Below are 24,361 nucleotides of genomic sequence, written 5' to 3' on the forward strand. Positions count from 1 at the left end.
GTAACATACATTTAAAAAAAAAAAAACAATTTGAAAACCTCATTTTTCAAAAGTCGGTTAAAAATATAAAGTACTTAATTATGGCCCAGTGAGATTCAGTCACAGTGAACCCCGCTTCCGTGGATCGGGCGCTAGTCCGCCAGCGCCGGCTCAGACGGAGGCGCGCTCGGCGAGGTCGGGCGGGCGGGCGGCGCGGCGGGCGGGCGCCGGCAACAGCGCGCCGCCCTCGCACTGCTTGTTGCCGAGGCAGTTGCACGAGCACACCTGCCGCCGATTATACAACTCAAACTATTGTTAGCCACCAATATATATATATATATATATATATATATATATATATATATATATATATATATATATATATATATATATATATATATATATATATATATATATATATACGAGGGAGCGTTTTTATGTTCGCGGAATGAAGGGTAAGGGGTTGAAATAAAAAAACCAAATTATTTTTCCTTTTCAATATATTCACCTGCAAGACGGACACATTTTTCAGATCTTTCAATTAATTTATTTATACCCTCATAAAAAATGTTTTGTCTTTGTCCTCAAAATATGCTAAAACTGCCTCCTTAACTTCATCATCGGTGGTAAATTTTTTACTCCGCAGCTCTTTTTTTCATTTTTGGAAAGAGGTAATAATCACTCGGGGCCAGGTCTGGGCTGTAGGGTGGGTGGTTCAAAATATCGAAGCCCATTTTAAGCAGGGCAGCCAACGCAACGCGGCTCTTGTGGAGGGGCGCATTGTCGTACAAAAGCTGCACACCTTTCGTCAATTTTCCGTCTTTTCTGTTTAATGGCTTCTTTTAATCGCTCTAATATTAAAGCGTAGTATTCTCCGGTTATAGAAACACCTATATCTTTATAATCGATCAATAATTTTCCTTCTGAGTCCCAAAAGACCGTTGCCATGAGTTTCCCAGCTGACTGTGACACCTTAAACTTCTTGGGGGGTGATGTGCTCTTTTTATGCCACTGCATAGAGTCTTGTTTCGACTCAGGTTCATAATGATGAACCCAAGTTTCGTCTTCAGTAACAATTCGACTCAATACACCATCCTCGTCTTCATTGCAGAGGTCCAAAAATGCACGTGAACACTCTACGCGTTGTTGTTTTTGCGGCGGCGTGAGCATTCTCGGTACCCATCTTGCGCTGACCTTAGTCATGCCAAAATGATCGTGCAGGATTTTAAAACTGGTTGTATCGGATACGCCAACCATTTCTGCGAGTTGTTTCTTCTTTAGTCGAGCATCGTTGAGTACAAATTTTTCGACTTTTTGGATAATTTCTGGCGTGGTCACCTCGATGCTCCTGCCCGGCCTCGGATCGTCTTCAAGGGATTCCCTTCCTTTTTTAAACAAACTGTGTCACTTGTACACCATGGGTTTTCCTAGACAAGAGTCACCGTAAACCGATGACATCTCATCCATTATGGTCGCAACTGATTTTCCTTACTTGGTAAGCAACTTTATAACGGCACGAATATTCGATTTTTTCCATATTTCACTTTTCACTCCTGATTATGTTGCTTGGTTGGCGATAGCTCAAAGTCTAATAGTCTAATAACAATGAAATCTCGTATTTATACTAATTATGAGTCACTAAACACGTTACGATCCTAATGAACCTAATCACCCCCCTCCAACCCTCTCATTCCGCGAACTTAAAAACGCACCCTCGTATATATATTGGTGGTTGAAATATAAACAGAAAAAAATTGAGTGGATTGACTTTTATTTTTACACTACTGTAATGTAATGAACGAGCACCAAGGTCTCAGTGTATTTTTAAATATTACAGTGTTTACTTCCTAAGAAACCATATAAGTTATTGGCAGTGAAATCGTGTGAAACGGTATCGCTGAGTAGTGATGCGTTCTGTCCTGACAGTGATGTTATACTGCGAAACGTTTCTTATAAAAAGAGATAAATACATATTTACGATGTATATTGAAGTAAAACTTCTTACACACGCTGACTTGGGGAGTAAGCTGGTGATTGTGTGACGAGGGCGTGTGATCGGGTAAGGCGAACGGAAGTTGAGAGGGAGATATAAGTTAGATGGAGCTAAAGAAGTTTTACTTCAGTCGTTTGATATAAACTTTAAAGCACACTCATTTTTTTTTTATTATTTTGTGATTTGATCCTAAGCTTTCACGGCTTGAGTTTAAAAAAAATTACATTTAAATATTAGCAGCTTCTGTGATTGTAATATATTTCAAAATTGACAGATGTCTATAAATTACATTCAATTTTAACATTAAAGATCTTTGAAGATTTTATATATATATATATATATATATATATATATATATATATATATATATATATATATATATATATGTATATATATAATTACTTTACCTTACCTTACCGCACCTTAGGTCATCAAATTTATCTACTTTTCGTACAATAATATATATAATTTGTCGACCTCACCTACCCCCTAAACATGACATAGTTTGTATCAAAACTCACAGCACGGATTTTCGATACCAAATCACTACTAAAAAACATTTATATTATTAACATTATAAATTTTCGTCATTATCATCAAGCACGAATCAACAGAGTTTTTATAGTTCTTCCTGATCCCTTTCATTCATATCTGGGTACGAGCCTACTGACTGAACCTCTGTGCCCAGGAAATTTTTTACCAGAAATCATTCTCCCCGAGTCCATATGTATAAGTGTACTATTAATGATTTTGTAAGAATTAAATATAAACATAAGCACCTCACACTAAACAGCTAGTAGAAGGAAATTCTCATGTGTCGGGGGTCCGGGAAAACACACAATACTCCAGCACAAACGCCCAAACCACGGCATACATCTGTATGACCAATACAAATGTTTCGCAGTACAACCAATGCGACGTCATATTAAATTAATAAAGCAACTTACAGAAGCTTGGTCTTCATGCGAACGTTGGCGCCCCGCTAGTGGATGTGCGTCTATAGGCAGCACTATTCTCGAACTGTCCTTATCTTCGTCGCGAGCATTTTCCTCAGCTTGCCTAGAATAATAATATAAGTTAAAGAATCATACATATGTAAACATAATCTGTATAATAATTTGAAGAGGATTAGCCCAGGATTCCGGATCCATTTTTACTACTTTTTTTTATACAAATAGGTCTTAGCTAGACGTGTGCAACACCAGAATCATCGCAAGCGCGTTGCAAACCCTATCCCCAATTGCCCCAGGGGGGTCTGGTCACTTAGGTCGATGTACTACCCCAGTCGAGCTGCTCCATATTTTGAGCAGGAAATTTCCTGCTATGCCCTACCTACCTACCTCAGTTATAAGTTACTTATTAAAATCAAGTAAATTTTACGGGACAATAAATTTTTGAGAATCGTCAGCTTTACATATTTCATCCCTACTACCCCTTTTCTTTTATTAGCTACCATCATCGAAAATCGTTGTCAGAGGAAAAGTTGGGCACCTTGTCAAAATCTACTCTCCGAACGATTTTTCAAACTGATCAAAGATTAATCAAAATTCAAAATCATTTGTAATTGAAAATATTTTACTAATTGGTCCTTTGAGTAGCAAACTTTACGACGTTTCAGAATTTATATCTTTTTCGTCAAAGTTATATATTTTACTATTCATGAAATATATGCCTACACAATTGAAAATCTTTGTAGGTTTGCAATAAACAGTAGGTAAAATACAATAAACAACTAGTTTTGTTAGTTTCTCGTCAAATAACTCACATAGTCATGAATCGTAGCACCAATAAATTGATACTGGCTGCGACTACCGCCAGTCCGAACAAGATGAAAACTAGACTAAGCGCCACGTAGCCAGGTTTGCTTGTCAGTGCTTGATCGTTCTGAAAATTATATATATTTTATGATAAAGATAATAAATATTCAACCTTATTTCAATTGTCAATAATTAACAATACCTGCAAGGCAACGTAGTCGCCGAAACCGATAGTTGTAAGTGTGACAAAGCAATAGTAGAAACTGTCGAAGTAACTCCAACCTTCGTATCGAGAAAACACAGCAGCTCCTAAAAAATAACGGCTTTTATTTTACTGCAAAAAAAAATATCTCAAAGATTTAATTGAGTTCAATGATATGATACATAATTAGGTTGCACATAGTGTTTAGAAAATTGATAATGCACAAGATGGACATTTTGTGGACGTTATTTCCTAATAAACACGTTTAGTAATCCATACTGTTAGCATATGTAGCTGGCGAATTTTGATTTGTACATTGGTTATGTTTTTTTTTTTTTTTTTTTTTTTTTAACAAATATCAATTATTTCAGTTATCAATTATATCAGTTTTATATTTTAGTTTATATCCATATTATATTATTTTCTATCTTATTCAGACTAATCTTTGTCAGAGATCCTAAAGTCGGCTGCTGACTATTTAGGTATTTATATATATACTAGTGGTCACCCAGTGATAGAAATTCGACCATAATTAAAATTTTGAATAAAAAAATTAAAATAAAATAAAAATTTGAATAAAAATATTAAAATAAAATAAAAATCTTTTATTTTTAAACTTTCAATTTGACCACAGTCTTAACAATAAACAAAAGAGTATATGTGCGTATTATGGTGCGTGTTAAATACATGGTAGTGTGTGTGTGTTTTTTTTAAATTGATTTAATGTAGTTTTTAGCATAATTAAAAAAAATATTAGCATTCTGTACTCAGTGTGTCCGCGCGATTTGCCTAAAAAGGGGTACAAAATTTTTGTTTTACATATATACACTAATATTAAAAAGAGTCTGTTTGTTTGTTTAAACGCGCTAATCTCATGAACTGATGAAGTTTAAAATTCTTTTTCAGTTGGATAGTCCATTTAGTTAAATTTTTTTAATATGTTGTTTCCTCAAATTAACGCAAGCGATAAATTTACTTTGTGATATCTTTAAACTGTATTGTTTCATTATGCTTGACGTCACAGAACTCATAGAGCATAAAGTGCCAGCACATTAGCAATTTAAGGGAGTTACATATTTGCTGTGATATTAACATTAACATTTTTGTTTTCTGTCTAGACTGTCCTTATTTTAAAGCTTACCTGTTGTTATAATGATAGATGACAGCATACCAGTCGCAAACATGAGATTCATCTCGGTAGCTTCAGTTGTATTGCAACGTAAATAGCACTTAGCACGTCTAATTACCACTGACGCAAATTTGTTGAGACGCTCGCCTATACTTTGAAACATCACCAGACCTAGTGGAATGCCCACCTGCAAATAAAAAAAAAATTTGGCCTATGTACCGTGTTTGTGTTTATTTTTACTTTAAATTGCATACATTTTCATCTTAATTTAATAATTATGTTTAGTAATGAACATTTTATAGTTATAGATATGTCTATTGAATAAACAAGAAAAAAAATGGTATGACATTATTATAAACTAGCGACCCGCCCCGGCTTCACACGGGTGCAATGCTGATACTAAATATACTACAGAATGTCTTTATTTATAGTGTGAAGCTAGCTTATAGCATGGTTATTATTAACATAATAACAACAACATTCAAATATGCGTCATTAGATTACGCGTTGTTACAGAATGCGTTGAAGAAATAAAGGTTCACTGCTCTTTCCACGTAGGTGATAGTGTGATAATATGTAGCCTATATGTTGACCCGACTTCTTAATAATATTCGTGCCAAATTTGAAGTAAATTCATGCAGTTCTTTTTGAGTTTATCCCAGACATACATACAAACAGACAAAAATTCTAAAAATCATATTTTTGGCTTTGGTATCGATTGTAGATCACATCCCAAGTATTCTTTTAATAAAATATTTAGTGTACAGTTTTGACTTTCCTACCATTTTATTATATGTATAGATAACATAGTTATTTCTTTATTGTAAAAATAGTTTACTTGTTTACTGCTTAATGAACAGTTTATATCCAATGGCTCCAGTAAAATAAATGGCCCACATATCACACAAAAACAAAGCCCAAGATACCATTAAGAATCTGTATGATTTATAAAAAAATTTGTAACATATCAATCTTTAATACATTGGCTAGTGGCGTGTTCACTGAGCTGTGTCATCACACGTTAATGACTCGTTTTTCTTACCATAGCATAAGCCATACAAAATGCCTTTCCTCCGACAGTAACAGGTGTTGAATGTCCATATCCAATCATAGCTAGTACAACTGTAGCAAAATAGAAAGCTCCGGCAAACTTCCATTGAGGTCCAGCCTTGTGAGGTTTGTTCTCAATAATAACTATTTCTATCATGTGATAGTCTTCTGGTGTAATATTGTATTTACGCACTAAACCATTTTTCATATCTAAAATTAAAATTATTTATTAAAAAACAAAAAACCCAACTGCGTCAAATAACTATTAAAAAGGGAGGAACAAGCTTTACAAGTTAGTGTGAAATGTATTCAGTGCACCGAGTATTATATTACATTTGATACATATATAAACTACGAATATTTTAAAGTACTAGTTATACAATTTATTTCCTTCCAATTCTTGCTCACCAGGACAGTAAAGGTCTACAAAATACTGATGATATATCAATCAAATATTAACAAAACCTAAGTAAACTACTATCAACTTAATTTATAGTCCGATCAATATACATTTCCATCCCATTCCCACAGAGCCAAATATTGGTGGAGTGCCATTACAAATAAAGTTTTAAAAATCCCCATCAATCCTGTGTGCTACAAATGTTATTCGGGGTCAAAGGTCAAAATTTAAGGTTTTTTTTTTTTTATTTTTCTTAATTGAATTAAAATAATATGGCAGTACGAGGTTCGGTTCAAATTCATATCTAAAAAACAATCAAAGCTAAAACAAATTATTACCTGACAGTATTTCCCATCTTTTGCTTTCAGTATCAGATTCTAAAGCATCGAATACTGCAGCCCCAATAAGAAGATATGTGAATGTGCAAACAACCAACGAAAGAGTTCGAACGTTTTGTCTTTTCATGGTTATTTATTTTTTCTACCAGGTGAGTTACGTTTTTCTTTTTCAACTATAAGTTGTGCAAACGTAAGTGATAGATCTTGCAATCAAAAAGTAAAATCAGCTTATTTTATTACAATTTTTTTGATTTACTCTAAATTCTTTTGCTCATAAAAATCGCAAGTCCCAATAACGTATAAGTATCCTTAAACGTATGGAAAACAATACATAATCAACATTTCACTTACTTATGGCTATTATTTCACGCCATAATTTACGACGTATTTTGTATAAATAAAATTAATCGTGAATAAAATGAAAAATGGTTTAATGGAACCAAAACAATAATTTAGCTCTATTTGAATTTGTGACTTTAATACTGCAGTGTTGCTGTGCAAAGAGTATCTGAGTTGATGGTTGCTACTTGGTACTCCAACTACATACATTCATAAATCATAATTATATACATACATTTAATTTAATTATACAAAATTAATAAAATAATTTTGTTTATGAATATGTGTGTATATTGTTATGAATTTTGCCTTACAATTAAAAAATTAAGACATTGGCTACAATTTATCTGTAATTATGAAAATTATTTCCGAAACAGAAAATTCCCTTACATTACATCATAACAAATACAATAGGTAATAACTTTTTTAATCAACCGCTATCATTAGTAAAATATCAATATTATGTTTTATTATTGGAGTAGAAGTTATATTTTAATTCGATGGCGTAGAGAAGAAAAAAAAATAATTAAATGTGGTCATCACCCACATTACTTGAAAAGTTGAAAGTTGAAACGTAAGCTAGTAGTTTCAAGGACAGATAAGTCAATACTGTCTTTTTGACAGTTCTCTACATCGTGTGCTTCTGAGCGATTTCCGGCGAGGTGCCGAAATACTTAAAATACCACGATAATAATTTATAATTGTAAAAAAAATATTCTAACATGAAAATTCTTTGTAATAAAGCTAACCCGCCGCTCGGTAATATTTTGACTGGTTCCTTTTTATTTTAAAACCCGTAGGACGAAGTTTAAACTAGCTATTTTTGTATTTTATTTCAGGTGGTCTGCTCGCTGCAGAATTTTATAGATCTTCGGCAAATAATGTCGAGATTGTGTGGGGTGGCGAATCTTCTGTTACTCTTCCAAACACAAAGAAAGCTTTGTCGTATGGAACTAGTAACGACTTGATAAGAATTCTTGAGAATGCATTCAATAAATCAGTTGGACCACTACAGAGAGTGACGATGAACCATTGGTTATCTTTCAGTCTTATTCTTGATGAGGAAATACCTAAGTCTGTCGAGTATCTTGACAAGATTCTTGGTCCACTGACTTATTTAGTTGGTGAATCACTCACTGTATCTGATTTAGCTGTCTTTAGCGTTTTGTATGGTAAGTATTTATGTAAAAAAAAATTAAAAACCAATTTTACAACAAAATTCATATATGTTGGTTCATACAATCTTATTACAAAACTTTGCTGTAAATTATATCATCTTTAATTAACTGTCTTTGTATTTGTCATATTACATTCTTCACATATATAGATGATGCAATTGTGTAAGGAAATAACTCATTTCTTTTACAGCATCAAATAAATTTAAAGAGATATCAGCGTCAAACCCTCTAAAGAACATTCAACGCTGGATGAAGCTTGTTCAAGCGCAAGATCCTGTAACTAAAGTACTTAAAGAGTTACCTTCTGATGTCCTTGAAACTATATCAAGGGCATCTTCAAAGTAAACAATTTATTTAATATATACTAACAGAATACAGAATTTGTTGCATACTTTCAGCATTCGTATAATTATTTTTTGCATTATGTAATAAATTTAAATAAATAATATTACAGAAGGTCACCTTCAGTTAACAAAGATGCTGGATCTGGACGCCAACAAGAAGGCAAATTTGTTGAACTGCCTAATGCTGAAATGGGCAAAGTTGTTGTTCGTTTTCCACCAGAAGCTTCAGGGTAGGCATTAAAATTGTAATTTTTCTTTGGAGTATAAAACTGCTAACATACTATGGATACATTAAACACATTATTGTGTAAAGATAAGTGCAATAGCAATTTATCAATATAAGTGTTAAAAGAATAACAATAAAACTTCTTATCAGCTTATAATCAGTTAAGTGCAAAACTGTAAAATAAAACATGTGTATTATGATTAACCTATTGACATAGTTTGCAGTGGATTTGCTTTCTGCTTCAAGCCTTGCGGGTTTGATTCCTGCCCTGTAATATATATATTTACTTAAACTATTATTTATGTACCTTCAGAAAATATATATGTAGATATAACTCATCATCAGACATTGAGTTGCCTATGTGGGTATGTTAAATATTTATTATTTTTAATGAAATAAAATAAGTTATTACCCAATTAAATAATTTTTCAGGTATCTTCACATTGGTCATGCTAAAGCGGCTCTACTTAATCAATATTACCAACAAGCATTCAAGGGGAAATTGATTATGAGATTTGATGACACCAACCCTGCAAAAGAGAATGCTGAATTTGAGAAAGTAAGAGAGTTTATTATTAAAAAGAAAATAAAGTTTATTATATTCTCCTTTGTAGTCTTGTTAGAAACAGTACTCCTTTGTTTTACTACTACATTTGTTTTTGTACTGAGATTTTTTTTGATGCATTTATATTTTTAATTTTTTTCTATAATAAGTAATTTGATACAGCTATAATTTAATATAATTGCACTATCGCTACTTAGATAACATCTGTAATTATTAATATTTATACATATATATAATTTCCATTTTTACAACGGTAAATGCAATTTCCGATTCTTCTCTTCAAAATCTACTTTCTGAATTGGTGGTAGCTTCACTTTAACTGTGTAAAGTTAATTTATTAAAACAATTATAATTTTTAATAAAATGATGTTTCATCAAGTGCTTTTATTTTAAAACCTTCTGTCATAAAGGAATGATTTTGATTTTTTGATTTTTAGGTTATCCTTGAAGATGTAGAGATGTTAGAAATAAAGCCTGACATGTTTACTCATACATCACAATACTTCGACCTAATGTTAGAACTGTGTGAGAAACTTATCAAAGAAGGGAAGGCATTTGTTGATGATACTCCCGCTGAGCAAATGAAGAACGAGAGAGAACAGAAGATTGAGAGCAAAAATAGGAATAATTGTAAGTTGGATGTGTATGAAACAATTCTGTCTCTATATTTTTACATACATCCTTGTTTGTCAACCTGCTTACTTAAGAGAAATATTAAGAACTAGAAAAAATACTATTAAGTATTAACACTTGACAGATTCTAGTTCTCTCAACTTTTTTGTACTTTTAGTGGATAATAGTAATTTTAGCCGAGAAATAATTTCATAATATTATATTGTACTTAACTGATTTATAATTGGTCTGTCAAAGAATATGCCGATAGCCATCATATTTATTTTCTACTGAGATTATTTTATAACAAATAAACTATACAGTGCTTTTATACTTTGATCATGTAATATAGTATAATCAAAAACAATATTAATATGTATTTTTCAGCTGTTGAGAAGAACTTACAACTGTGGGAGGAAATGAAAAAGGGAAGTGCAATCGGTATTCAAAATTGTGTTCGAGCAAAAATAGATATGCAGTCCACCAATGGCTGTATGCGTGACCCCACTATTTACCGTTGCAAGCCCGAACCGCATCCACGTACTGGTAATAAGTACAAGTGAGTAGTTTATTATCAAATTTTACAAATTCAAATGTCGACTGGCCCTGTTGTACCACTTTAAAAGTGCTAAAATTTATAAATTTCTCTCATAATGAAGTAAAATAGATGTGTAAAAATTTCTTCATACCATATTCAATTTTATATTTGAAATCCACATTTTATACACTCAAAATATCATATTCACATATGAAATATTACCATATACAGTAGGTTTTCAAAAGTCAGGTCATGGAACATTGTTACTTCAATCTAATAACATTCATACAAAAATTTCAGAGTGTACCCAACCTATGACTTTGCATGTCCAATAGTGGATGCAATTGAGGATGTAACACATGTGTTAAGAACTATGGAGTACCACGACCGAGACCCACAGTTCTATTGGTTCATTGAGGCTTTGGGTTTGAGAAAACCATATATATGGGAATACAGTAGGTATGTATTTGTAAAGATTTTTTAAGGTATGAGGTTGGAGTTAAAAGTTATAAAATCTTATATAATTTTATATTGTTATGATAAGTTTAATAGTTTAATAGTTCAAATAGTAAAAGAATAGGAGAATTCACTGGATTAGTAGACTAATACTAGACTGGCCTTTTCGATAAATGTATTAATCTGTAATAATGGCTTAATAATTGCATAATAAATGGTTTCAATTTTTGATTGTCTTTTGTATAACAGGCCTTTTAACTAGTATCATATTCAATGACTACAATTCACAATAATATAGAGTCAATTGAAAAAAGTTGTTAATGTCTCTTGTTTGAGCTAAGCAAGCTAGAATTACAATTTCACAGCACTTGCTTTCAATTTTGATATATTAAAAATGTTGTCCCACCTGCACCATATCAATAATAAAGTATTACTTGATTTAATGCAACACAACTTATTAAAATGTACAAATATAGGATTTCTATTCTTTCAGATTGAGTATGACAAACACTGTCTTGTCCAAGCGGAAACTTACTTGGTTTGTGGAGCAAGGTCATGTCGATGGCTGGTAAGTCATATATATATATATAAATTATCATATTAGAAAGTTTTTCTTTATATATACTGTGTGGTTATGGCAGTAAATAATATAGCCACCACCTCTCTTTCCGTGAGTCTTGAAAGAGGGAACTAAGGGATAACACAGTTCCACCACCTTAGAACTGTTAAAGCCGACCGATGGCAGGGTAACTACCCAATTGCTGGCTTCCAAATACAAAGGCTGAAGAGGGGCAGCAGTGTCTTCAGGGCGACAAAGCCAGCCCTGCCGTCATCAACCAGCCTGCCCAGCATAGTGACTATGGGCAAAACATATGAGTTCACGCCATTTTTGCGCGAACTTGTTGAGGCCTATGTCCATCAGTGGACTGCGATAGGCTGAAGTAATGAGGATGAAGATGATGATGATATTAGAAAGTTTTTCAGTTCATATCTTTCAAGTGATTATCTTAATATATATAAATTACGCGTCACGTTGTTAGTCCGCAATGGACTCCTAAACTGCTTAACTGATTGTAATCAAATTTGCACATCGTGTGCAGTTTCATCCAACTTGAAAGATGGACTATATTTTATTTTGATATAATATGTAATTTTTTATTTAAGAAAAAAAAATCAGGCGATAAATATGTATTCATTTTAGAGGGTCAATATTTAAGAATTCATTGTTAGATTATTTTCTGTGTGTAAATAAGCTAATAGGTGAACTTTCATCCTATTATAAATGTTGTTAAAGGTTGTTTGGTTGTTATAGCTCTTTTGTCAAACAGCCTTTTGTATATATTATTATTTTTCTTTAAAAAAAATTCTTGGTAAAATCTTATGAGTGTACAATAAAGTATATTTACATATTTATTTATTTATAAAACAGTATGTTATCTACCAAGAATACATTTCTAGAAAGTAATCTTCTATACATATATTAATATGGGAAGCAAAAATTTTGTATCCATTAAGTTATAATAATTTAAATTATACATAAAAATACATTAAATCACTAAAGAAATCATTACACACACTACCATGTATTTGACACGCATATAAATACTCTATTGTTTATTATTATACAAGTTAGTCTTTGACAACAGTACCTTAATAATGTTCAAAGTTATAATTTAAATTATGGTCGAATTTCGATCACTGGGCGACCACTAGTCAATATAAAAGTGTTACCAAAGATATCAAAATTATAGGCTTACTTATACCGCTTTACCGCAAGTAATATATTTATTTGTATTTCACTAATATTGATTGTCGTTATCCAGGGACGACCCACGCATGCCGACGGTGCGCGGTGTACTAAGGCGGGGGTTGACAGTAGAAGGGTTAAGACAATTCATTAACGCTCAGGGGTCAAGCCGTTCCGTAGTTTTCATGGAGTGGGACAAGATCTGGGCTATTAATAAGAAGGTACCATTTATTTATCACACTTATATTATATGCATTACTTACTGGTATGATTGTTTTAATTGTTATTTGCGTTATGTTCTTGTTTAAATTAAAAATTTCATAAATATATACCTATATCAAGCATTTGTGTATTTTCTTAGAAAAATAATTTTTATAAGAAATTCATTCATGCCTACTTCTTCAAGTTTATTTTTAACTTTGCAGATAACTTTTTACTAATGAAAAATAAAATAAACATTACAAATTTACTTAAATACTACTAATAATACTAAATTAAATCTTTAACAAAAAAATATACTTTTTTTAATTTTTAGGTGATAGATCCAATCGCACCTCGCTACACTGCATTAGAAATGAACCCAGTAACCGTCAATCTTAAAGGAATCGAATCTGATAGTACTTTGAATGTGGCATTACACCCCAAAAACCCGGACGTGGGTAACAAAACCGTTTGGGTATCTAAACGACTGCTCATAGACCAAGTCGATGCGAAAACGTTGAAGGAAGGAGAAAATGCTACGTTTATCAACTATGGAAATGTTATGATTGACAAAATTCACAAGTAAGTGTTAACCTTCAAATAGATTTTAGCGCGTTAGTAAATTTTATGTTTGATGACGTAATAGACAGCTTTACAAACATATTAAGTATTTATAGTAGTATTAACTACATTTTAGTGTGCGTGAACGTACAAATACGCAGTTTTGCGTGTCAGTGACACGGTAAAAGGCATACGAATTACACTACAAGTAGTCAATGATAGTAAGATCTAATATTTGCGTAAGGTTCTGTATAGTTATCGAAAACAAAAAGTAAGAAATGGTCATATTCTAAGCATAATTAAAATAAAACTAGAAATATCTTAAGTTAGTACAGCCAACGTCCCACTGCTAGGTAAAGGTCACTTCTCTAAATAAAAGGTTAGGACCTTATCTACCAAGCTGCTTGACAGCGAGTTAGCAGATACAAGTATACAAGGCTACAAATAACTATTAGGTATTAAATATTAAGTTTTTTAGATGGAGAGTCTATGGGAACCATGGGAGGAGTTCTCCCGTGACCATGGTTACTGTAAAGTATCCAAAACGTCGGGCATTTAAAAAACTTAATAAACCGCGATAAAATCCGAAAAAGTTGTTTCATTACGGTTGTCAGTAAAAAAAATATACTTTTATTAAAAAATATAAGAAATAAAATATTCCATTTACCAGGGCAGCAGATGGTACTGTAACAAGTATAGATGCTACACCAAACCTTGAGAACAAAGACTACAAGAAGACATTAAAACTAACCTGGCTTGCAGACACACCACAATCTCCTATGGTGGAAACTTACTGTGTGTATTTCGATCACATTATATCAAAACCGTTACTAGGCAAAGATGAGGACTTCAAACAGTATATTGGACATCAGACCAGGGTAAGTGACAATTTTTTTATCGTAACAGACTGTACCTGTCAGATCTTAATGCGTGTGTTTAAAATATATGTAATTTGTTAATAATAGTATTTCATTTCGTTATTACTATTAAAAATAATTGTAGCAGTAGCCTTTTCTAAGATTTAACATTTTCAGAGCATCTAAGTTTTTAAATTTAAGAAAATTTAAAAAATACTCGACTAGAATTGATCCAGTCACTCTCGATTCTTGCGCTTAGCCCATACAAGTTATTCACTTTTCTTTGTATAGATTATATTATTCTATCTTAAAATTTCTAAGACATAATTTTGTTTCAGTGGGAAATCCCAATGCTGGGCGAGCCAGAACTAAGCAAGCTGAAACAAGGAGATATCATCCAGCTACAGAGGCGCGGGTTCTTCAGAGTGGACGTGGCCGCCGCTCCGCCCTCCCCCCACACATGTCGCGCCACGCCGTTGGTGTTGTTCCATGTACCAGATGGACATACCAAGGAAATGCCAGGGCAGGTGAGTGGAGTCTACAGGATCCAGGGGAGAGGCAATGGGTGAAATTACCTCCATTTCTTCTTTATTTATTACAATAAGCTTACGGCCTGCTTGATTGAAAGCTGTTACCAAAACCTTACGACGCGTGAAACACCAGAAGCATCGCAAGCTCGTTACCGACTCCACCCCAATCCCCCCCCCCCCCTCCCAGGTGCTCTGGCAACCTTACTCACAATAGGAACACAACACTACTTAAGAGCAATGTTATTTAAATGTGAGGTGATTGAGGTACTTGTTTCAAACTACCCCTGTCGGGGTGCTCCAATTTTGAGCAAGATGTTCCCTGCAGTGCCCTACCTCAAGACTACTTGTCTCGATTGAATGTAGATGTGGTAACTATTTCCATTTCTCATGTACTACATCATCTGCTACTCTGGTGGGTATCATGTTCTTTACAGCAAACATAACTGCATTGTTATAAAACATGTTATGAAATTGTGCAGAAACAAAAAGGAGGGTAGATTATATTTTAATATAAACGAAAAACTAGCAAGTGCGATTAATACACAGATTAATGAGAACCTTTTAAACAGTGAAAATCATCATTTCTTACTTGCTTATATTATTTTATGTGCTTTTTCTACTTTTATACTCAGATTACAAAAAGTTATATTGGGTAATTTCATTATGCTGGACATTAATTTTAAGTGAGAAGAGAATTTTTTTATTTAAATGCAGATACACTATTTTTTTTTAACATTGTTGAGTATAGCATTTTTTACATATTGAATACGGATTATAAAAAAAAATATATTATATGTGTAAAAAAATATATCAGATACTTATTTAATATTACCAATGTTAGAATATTTAAACGATATAAACGTAAGCACATGCTTTATTGCAAAAATATAATTAAAACCTGACAGTAATAAGCATGAGAAAAAAAATATAGAAAAAGATATGTACTGTATAAATGTAGTCTAACCAGATTAGATAAATAAAAAAAACTAGAAGAATTTTCTAAATCACTGTATTTTACTTAATTTATAGTATAAGGTAGGTATTAAGAAATTACCTCAACATCATCAAAAACATTTCAATTCGAAGAAAAACGTAAATCCATTTATAGATAACAAAAAAGAAACAAGTTAGTTTCTCACTAACTCTCTTAGATATAGTATCAAACTTAATATTAATACACGATAGTAGTACAATTTCAATATTTCAAAAAGATTCAAGTATTTGGTATTACTAAGGAAACTAACAGTCATACATCTCATAAACGAACGGATTAGCGTAAACAAATTCAATAGTAATTCTATATTTGGGATGAATAGTTAACATTTGTACAAGTAGCTTAAGGAGGGACTTAATTTTTTTGAAATCATTCGATTTCTGTATTTTCGTTCTCGTCGACGCCCAGTTATTGTAGTAGGCAGCATAAACAGTTTTATATAATTTCTTATACTTGTTAAAATTATTTGTAAATACTGCTTTCTGAAAACATATAATTTTATTAAAAAGCATATAATTTTTTATCTCTAATGATTTAACGAGTCCTTATTTACTTTACATAAAAAATAATATACATAATAATATATATGTATAAATTATGTACATGTATGATTTTTCGATGTTTAATTAAATATTTTAAAGGTATAAATTGAAAAAAAAATTGTCGTGTAAATTTAATTTGTCTATCAGATAAAAAAAGTTATGGAATATGAATGCACAACTTTATCGTTTTGTAAGTCATTTTATTTAATAGCTACCCTGTTTTTACTAAGATAAAATATAAAATTTTCTATATTAGAATCTGTACACTTATAAATTAATTTTATATGTTCAAACATTTAACATAAAGTTATTAATTTAAAAACACCAACCTCTTTAAAATAAAGTCGCTTTCTAAATATACCGCCGATAAAGTATTGGGATGTATAGCGAGAATTACTTAACATATCAGGAGGTATGTTACCAAGTGCACAAATTTGTTTGTTTAAAATATTTAAGTTGGAATCCCCAGGAAATAATTGTGTGCCTGTTGTCATTTCGTACAAAACTAAAGCTGTGCACCATACATCGACGCTGAAGCCGGCTGAGTAACCTAATATTACTTCTGGAGGACGGTAGTTTACTGAACCAATATTTGGTTTAATTAAAGCCTCTTCTATATAGTATGTACTATCAAATCCACACAATTTTAAACAGTTTTGAGAACTATTCAGTAAAATGTGACTAGGTTTTATATCTAAAAGTAAAAATGAAATTAAAAAAATGTATTTGAAAAAAAAAAAAACAAAAAGTATAAAATAAATCATTTCCATCAAATCCACTTACCAGAATGAACAACATTATTATTTCTTAATAAAGTAACAGCCGCTACTAGCTGCCTACCAAGTTCTTGAACTAAATCTATATGAAATGGTTTGGACGACTCTTCGAGCGCTTGTTTTAAGTTTTTCGGGTAGAAATCCATTAAAAAACACCAATATCTATTGAATGAAAAACTTTGTGAGCAATAAACGAGGAATAAATTTTCTTTTGGAATTTCGGCTTGCAATCTCCTCAACATATTTTCCTTATTTATGCCAAGATAAAACCTGTCTGATTGCTTACTGAAAAAAAAAAAAATTGTAACATTATGCTAACATATACATATTTTTTTTACCAACATATTAGTAAACTAAGATACAGATACAAACTTTAACATTTTAATTGCATACTGCTTGCCAGAAGAATCTTTGCATTTAAATATTTTAGAGAATTGACCATAATGTACTACTGATTCTACAGAATATGTTTTATGTAGATAATCAAACATTCTTTTTTCTAACTTTTGATATAGATTATTGTCGGATTTGCTTACAACACTTTTAAGACTTGTAGTAGATGAAGTCCTTTCTTTCATAAGCTCTTTGCCCTCATTTAGGACTGTAGCTTTTATATCTACAACTGGATTTACAATATTTGTTGTATTTTTAGGAGTTAAGTTTATACTATTGTCTTGAGATTCATTAGTATTATCTATGTTTGTAATATTAGGTTTATTATTTAGGAACTCTTTGGTATCTTGACAATTTTTGCTATTGATTATAATATCCTCATTTTTGTTTACATTTTTCAAAGGCATTTTAGTATGATCTATTGAGTCTTGCTCTGTATCTTTTTCAATTATTTTAGCTTCCGTGCATGTTGTGTTTTTAACAGTATACTCTACTGCAGTTGAATCAGATTGTGTATTAAAATTATCACTCCTCAATGTGTTTGTTTCAGTTATTCTGTCAGAATTATTATTATCTAAAATATTTGTTATAATTTCATTTTGTATCTCGTTTTCTTCATTATTAAGAGTAATATCTGATTTTTTTGTTGATTCAAGCTCAATTGTATCAGATTTTTCATCATTATCATTTGTCTTTAATCGGTTTTCACTACATGAAATTGTCACTTTATTTTCATTATATTTAACCAATTTATCTGGTAAATCAATAACACCTGAAGTTTCTTGTACAGTGTTATCATTGTCGTCACAGTTGTTCAGACATTCAACTATTTCATCAATATTAAAATCGTCCAGAAAACTTAAGTCAACATGCTGAGGTGATAGAGTTTGCTGTTTAGAACATAAAATTAGAAATTTTTATAGTAATCGTTTTTAACTATAATTAAATAACTTATATTTTTTTATTTAAGGAAAAAATTAAGTTAAAATAAAATTAATATACATACAGTAATTTATAAAATACATAATATAATATGTGAAATATATTAAACAATTCATTAAAATCTTTGAAAAGTATTCAATTAATACAATAAGTTATATGCTATTCACCGTTTCATTTTCCGCTTTTTGGCTCTTAGGTGACGGGGGATAACATAGTGGTGCTGATAGTATAACAATATTGGGGCTTTTACATAGAGAAAAATAATTATCCAACAATAAAATATACATTTTAGTTAGTATTTTTTAGGATACACTATGACTACATGTAATACTTCTATATTATTTTTTTTGGCTACCACATATATTCTTATTTATCTTACCTTCGGTTTTTTTAAATAGCTTTAACATCTATTATTTTACTTTATTGGCATTGACCAATATATTGATATAATATTATTTTAAAAGTACCACAAAAACCTTACAGTATTAACCTCCTTATTGACTACTTTATTATTAATATCACTTAAAAAAAGTCAATTTATCTATTTTCCTTACCTTAGGCATTGCATCTCTGGAAAGAAGAAAAAAGTATTGACCCAAATAATATTGAAACAAATAAAAGTACTTAATTTATTTTTAGCACATTACTATTTTCAGCTCTTTTTGCAAAATATTAAAGCTGTACTGCAACATAGAGAATGTTTTAGGTGGTTTTACTTACAAATTAAAGTAAGTAATATAATTCTTTTAAATTTAGTTCAATTTTAGACTATTAATAAATTAAAATACAAATATGTGATACTATTTGTTTATTGTTAGAAATTTTTGGAATTTACAAAAAGTAACAAAAATTAGACATAATTGTAGTAGAAACAATATTTAAGAATTTTTGCTTGAAAAATAAGTGACATTTGTAGTATTTTGTCTTAGTAACTTAGTACCAAATAAATAAGGATATAATCAGTATAATTATGAAAATTACTGGAAAACATCTTTTTTATGTTTACCAAACGCAGTCTTTTACACTTTATACACGACACCTGCAACATTCTTTTATTTTTTGCTGTACATAAGCCACAGTAAGAACTTTAGCTTCTTCATCAGTCTCTTGAGCAAGTAAGTAGGAAGAAGCAATTTGTAATCTAGATCGCATTCACAGTGTAGACATTTCAGTGGATAGTTTTTCATCTAATTTTTTTATTTTAAATAAATATAAATATCTTATAACATACAGACACGGTTGTCTGTTCCTAAGGTACACAACTTAATGCTCGTGTTCTTGGTAACAGCCGGCTGATATAGCTAAATATATTTATTTTTATAAATATTACACCCCGTCTCAGGCAGAAATCGAACTCATAACCCACGGAGCAGAAAGCAGGGCCACTACAAACTGCACCAACGAGCTAGTTAAATTTATAGGGTTTAATGGTTTTTTCTTGTTTGGATAAAACATTGTGAATTAAATTATATAAGAAATCATAAAACCTACATTTAAAATACCATAAAACATTATTATTTACCATATTAGCCTTTTTACAACAATACAGCGAAGAACTCATCTGATCAAATGTGTTGACACTGCCTTTAGTTTTGTTGTAAAATTTAAAAAATTATCTCAGATTTGTCAGTTTGTAGCAGCATCTTTATCACATGAAGACAACATATATAGCATCTTGAACGGTTTGTCTTGAATGATGTTAGGGATTAAGGTCCATTGAAATAGAATATAGATGTACCAACAACTTGAGAATCGATGTTTTTCAAATCTTCAGAAATCTTCGTTTGTTTCATATTATAATGTTATAACACTACTAGAAACTATATAAATTATTAATTATGATAAACTTATACTATGTTAATTATATATACATGTGTACATATGTGACAAGTAACAAAATGAAACGAAAAAACACAGTTACACAAAAGATAAACATGCGCTTCCCAGGCAGGCGCTAAGCGTAATCATAGCAAGTAAACCATGGTACTTACTGAACAGCAGTATTCATCTTTCAGACGGGTTGAACGAGGACAGAGTTGGCATGGAAACACTAGCTTTGGAACGCGTCAGTTAAAAAGATACAGTGATAGATTTGATTTACATGCACCGCGCACATTAACTTTCTAGTGTTAAATATTTCTTTTTTATTTATTAAGCTATAGTTTGTTTATGTAAAATCGGTAAAAAGCCAAAGATCTATTTGAATTTTGTTTATTGAAAATGTTTATAGGCTTAATAATATTGCGATTTGATTCATTCAAACTGAGCAATAACCATAATCGTCAAACAAATAACTAGAGGTGTCAAAAGGTTGTCGGCTTAATTACGAAGAATTTAATAATATGTTTTATTAATTTAAAAATCACATGAAACTAAAATAATATTTTGAAAGTACGAGACTGTTAACTTACAATTTTACGCTGTTAAGAAATGTTTAATTTCCTTCCGTTGTTTTATATGCGATATCGATTCATGTAACATGGAATAATATGTATTAACACTTATTTCTATAATAATAAATAAATAGGTAAATACAATGAACGTTATATTAAATCAAACGTAACAATTCAAATAATGTCACTTGATCACAATTCACACTTGTTTTTGATGGCTATTAGGGCGTGTTCCACCTAAAGCCCCCAACACCGTCGACCACGACCGCTGAAATTACCGTTCCCTAAGGTAAAAAATGCCGTGGGCGTTGTACTTGTAGGTGAATTTTATAAGTGGACGCATATTTGGGCGCCTTCAGGTGTCGGCTGTGTGCTCGCAATATGGCGGCATGGTGGAAACATAAAGCTATGGGAGTTGTGAGTAAAGTTAGAGAGAAAGTTGTAAGTATTTTGCATGGATTGGAGTAAAATTTAATTCAACATGGATTCCCGGAATATTATTGTTCAGTTTTTGCCTAATCGAATGAGAGAACATTCACAATTTGACAATGACAGTTATTTTTTAAAAAATCCCGCCACGTTTTGATGAAAGCCAACTTTGACCCACCTATATTTTGCGGGCGAATTGGGCCCGTTGTGGTCACGAACAATGACGTCACCTATGACGTCGAGCGATCGCTCACGACGACCACGGGCCTAAGGTGGAACGATAGAATACGCGTTGCGGATGCTTAGTGGAACGCTGCCTTAGTAGGCCTTTAACTGAGGTAGGGCACAGCAGGAAATCTGCTGCTCATTATATGGAGCAGCCCGACTACCCCAGTAGTACCTCGACCTTACAGAAGATCACAGCTAAGTTTTCAAGCAATATCGTGTTCCTGTTGGTGAGTAAGGTGACCAGAGCTCCTGGAGGAAACTGGGGATGGGGTCGGCAACGCGCTTGCGATGCTTCTGGTGTTGCAGACGTCTATAAGCTACTGTAGTTGCTTACCATCAGGTGAGCCGTACGCCTGTTTGCCGATCTAGTTCAATAAAGAAAAAGTGTAGTTAGCCATGGGGTTGCATAGTTCTAAAATAGTTATTCCTGATCATTAGGTAAATAACTCTGATATCCCTATTTTTAACGACTTCAAAAAAAGGAGGAGGTTACTCACTTCGACCGTATATGTATGTTTTTTTTATGTATGTTCGGGGATAACTCCGTCGTTTATGGACCGATTTCGACAATTCTTTTTTTGTTGGAAAGAAGATATCCATAGTTTGGTACCATGATAAGGAAACTAGGATCTGATGATGGGGTCCCAGAGAAATCGAGCGAAACTCGAAAATCCGCATAACTCTTTACTGGGTGTACCGATTTTGATGATTTTTAATTTAATCGAAAGCCAATATTTATCATGTGGTTATATTTAAATTTTATCGAGATCTGATTACAACTTTTGGAGTAATCTTTGATAATGCGTATTTACTTGACATTTTTTTTGTCTACCTACGTTGTATTACTTGTAGATATAATTGAAGTCCGTTTTTTTTTCGTTGGCCTGCAAACACAATTATAATTGCACTTAAATTAATACATTTTAAATAATAGTTTGTTTCTGTATTTAAAAGAAATCAGAAGGCTAATAACAGTCTATGTAATATAAAACCATACCAACACGGAAAAATATACGCGTCATTGAAAACAAAAAAAAACGTCTATTCAGCGCATTGTAGTTTGAAACTTTATAGTAGAAACTGAAAGGCGAACTTCTTTTAAGTACCTAAATTAAAATACTAATGATTTATAAAAAAAAATTTAATGCAATTTACAAGAACGTATGTACCCTACATATAAAAAAAATAAAATTGAAATGAATTTATAACATTTAACTTTTAGCATTGTTTTTTATCATATTACGTACAAAAAAATAATTTGACAAATTATATGCACTAAAATAATAATATATTTAATTTATTACAATATAAATAAAAATACAAACAGTTCTTTTTAATTTTGTTCTTTACATATATTTACTGTTTAAAATGATATACCAATGCTATTCAGCGAATAATTAAAAATTAGAAACAAAATATAATTACCTATGTATTGTTAATTATACATTGGTATTTTCTATCTGTTACATTTCAAATTATGTTAAGTTATATCACAATTGTTGAAATAATTATAAACATATATTTGAAAAAAAAAAAACAATCTTTTATTGTATTTAAAATAATAAGTACTAGTTACAACAATGTTACAAATTCTCATAAATTTCTCACTTTTTGCAAATATTGTTTATTTTTAAATTTTGAATGGTGTCAGAATCATTGTCCAATTTTGGAACCATTGCAACTATATTCTTTTCAAAGTAATCTTTATTCATATTATTACATAGTGTTTGTTCATCCATAAAAACATGATTAAATTTTGTATCATTATTGTTTGTCTCAAGATAGTCATACTTTAATTCTGTTTCTGTATTTACTGTATGAGAGTAAACGTCATTATGTATATCATACAGTTCTGAATGTTTTGTATCATCCACTTCAAGGATAAGAGTGTCAAGAGAATTTATAGAGGAATACATTTTTTCCGTTTTTTTGGAAACTAGATTAGAAGACCTTTTATCTAATAAGCTCCAATCATCGTCTAAATCCTTCATTCTCTGAAAATATTTAATACACATTAGTATGCACACATGTTTAAAACACTCGAGTAAATCACATTTTTAAACTAATTGATTTTAAACAGGAAAATTAACATAAACACATTTTTAATGTAATAAGATAAAAAGTAAGAAAAGTATATTAACTGACCCTTCTAGTTGACTGCATTAAACTTTCTATCTCATCGTCTGTTGAGAAACTAAAATCATCAGAACTAATGTTTTCATATATAGAGTTATTATTTAGTTCATTGCTTGTTGACGATATCGATGACAGGAACATTTCACGTCTTTTAAGAGTCTTCTCCTTTATAGATTAGAAAAAATATTCTAAGACATCATTGTTATTAGGTGAAAACTAAAATAAATCTAGGAATTTCTTAATGATATAAATATGTATGTTTAACACATTGCTGTCTGTTTCTATGGTAATAACTAAATATCTGTATTTGTTAACAGTAACTGTTAAAGAGGATAGGAATGTATCCCACAACCCTAGAGCAGGCAGTTATAGTGTACTCTATTGAGCAAACCATCAATTATATAAAGGAAAAAATAAATTACTTACAGTTTTTAACCCTCTATTACATTTTTCTTTTTTAATAGGTTTTTTAATTTTCTGCTTTTTGAAACATTTTTCTCTGCAGCAACACGGAACAATCCTGTCT

At 31.3% G+C, this 24,361-nt stretch overlaps 2 protein-coding genes across 2 annotated transcripts in view; one reads left to right on the forward strand and one right to left on the reverse strand.

Annotated features, from left to right (window-relative positions):
* Positions 1–150: 150 nt before the first annotated feature.
* On the reverse strand, positions 151–7,348 carry LOC123662120 (potassium channel subfamily K member 9). Its single transcript, XM_045597004.1, has 7 exons — positions 6,849–7,348; positions 6,103–6,320; positions 5,073–5,247; positions 3,932–4,038; positions 3,738–3,856; positions 2,920–3,031; positions 151–264 (listed from the first exon to the last, which is right to left on the reverse strand). The coding sequence occupies exons 1-7, from the start codon at positions 6,973–6,975 to the stop codon at positions 151–153; spliced, it is 972 nt and encodes a 323-aa protein (XP_045452960.1). The 5' UTR covers positions 6,976–7,348.
* A 455-nt stretch (positions 7,349–7,803) lies between these two features.
* LOC123662048 (bifunctional glutamate/proline--tRNA ligase) overlaps positions 7,804–24,361 on the forward strand; it is a 38,180-nt gene continuing 21,622 nt past the window's right edge. Inside the window, exons 1-13 of the mRNA XM_045596938.1 lie at positions 7,804–7,946; positions 8,027–8,359; positions 8,556–8,706; positions 8,820–8,939; positions 9,368–9,494; positions 9,938–10,130; positions 10,500–10,671; positions 10,951–11,109; positions 11,600–11,674; positions 12,930–13,074; positions 13,389–13,636; positions 14,286–14,493; positions 14,811–15,008. Coding sequence (XP_045452894.1) covers positions 7,910–7,946; positions 8,027–8,359; positions 8,556–8,706; positions 8,820–8,939; positions 9,368–9,494; positions 9,938–10,130; positions 10,500–10,671; positions 10,951–11,109; positions 11,600–11,674; positions 12,930–13,074; positions 13,389–13,636; positions 14,286–14,493; positions 14,811–15,008 — 2,166 coding nt within the window. The 5' untranslated portion in view covers positions 7,804–7,909. The remainder of the gene's footprint in view (positions 7,947–8,026; positions 8,360–8,555; positions 8,707–8,819; positions 8,940–9,367; positions 9,495–9,937; positions 10,131–10,499; positions 10,672–10,950; positions 11,110–11,599; positions 11,675–12,929; positions 13,075–13,388; positions 13,637–14,285; positions 14,494–14,810; positions 15,009–24,361) is intronic.

The sequence above is a fragment of the Melitaea cinxia genome, chromosome 18 (genome assembly GCF_905220565.1).
Source record: "Melitaea cinxia chromosome 18, ilMelCinx1.1, whole genome shotgun sequence".
NCBI classification, from domain to species: Eukaryota; Metazoa; Arthropoda; class Insecta; order Lepidoptera; family Nymphalidae; genus Melitaea; species Melitaea cinxia.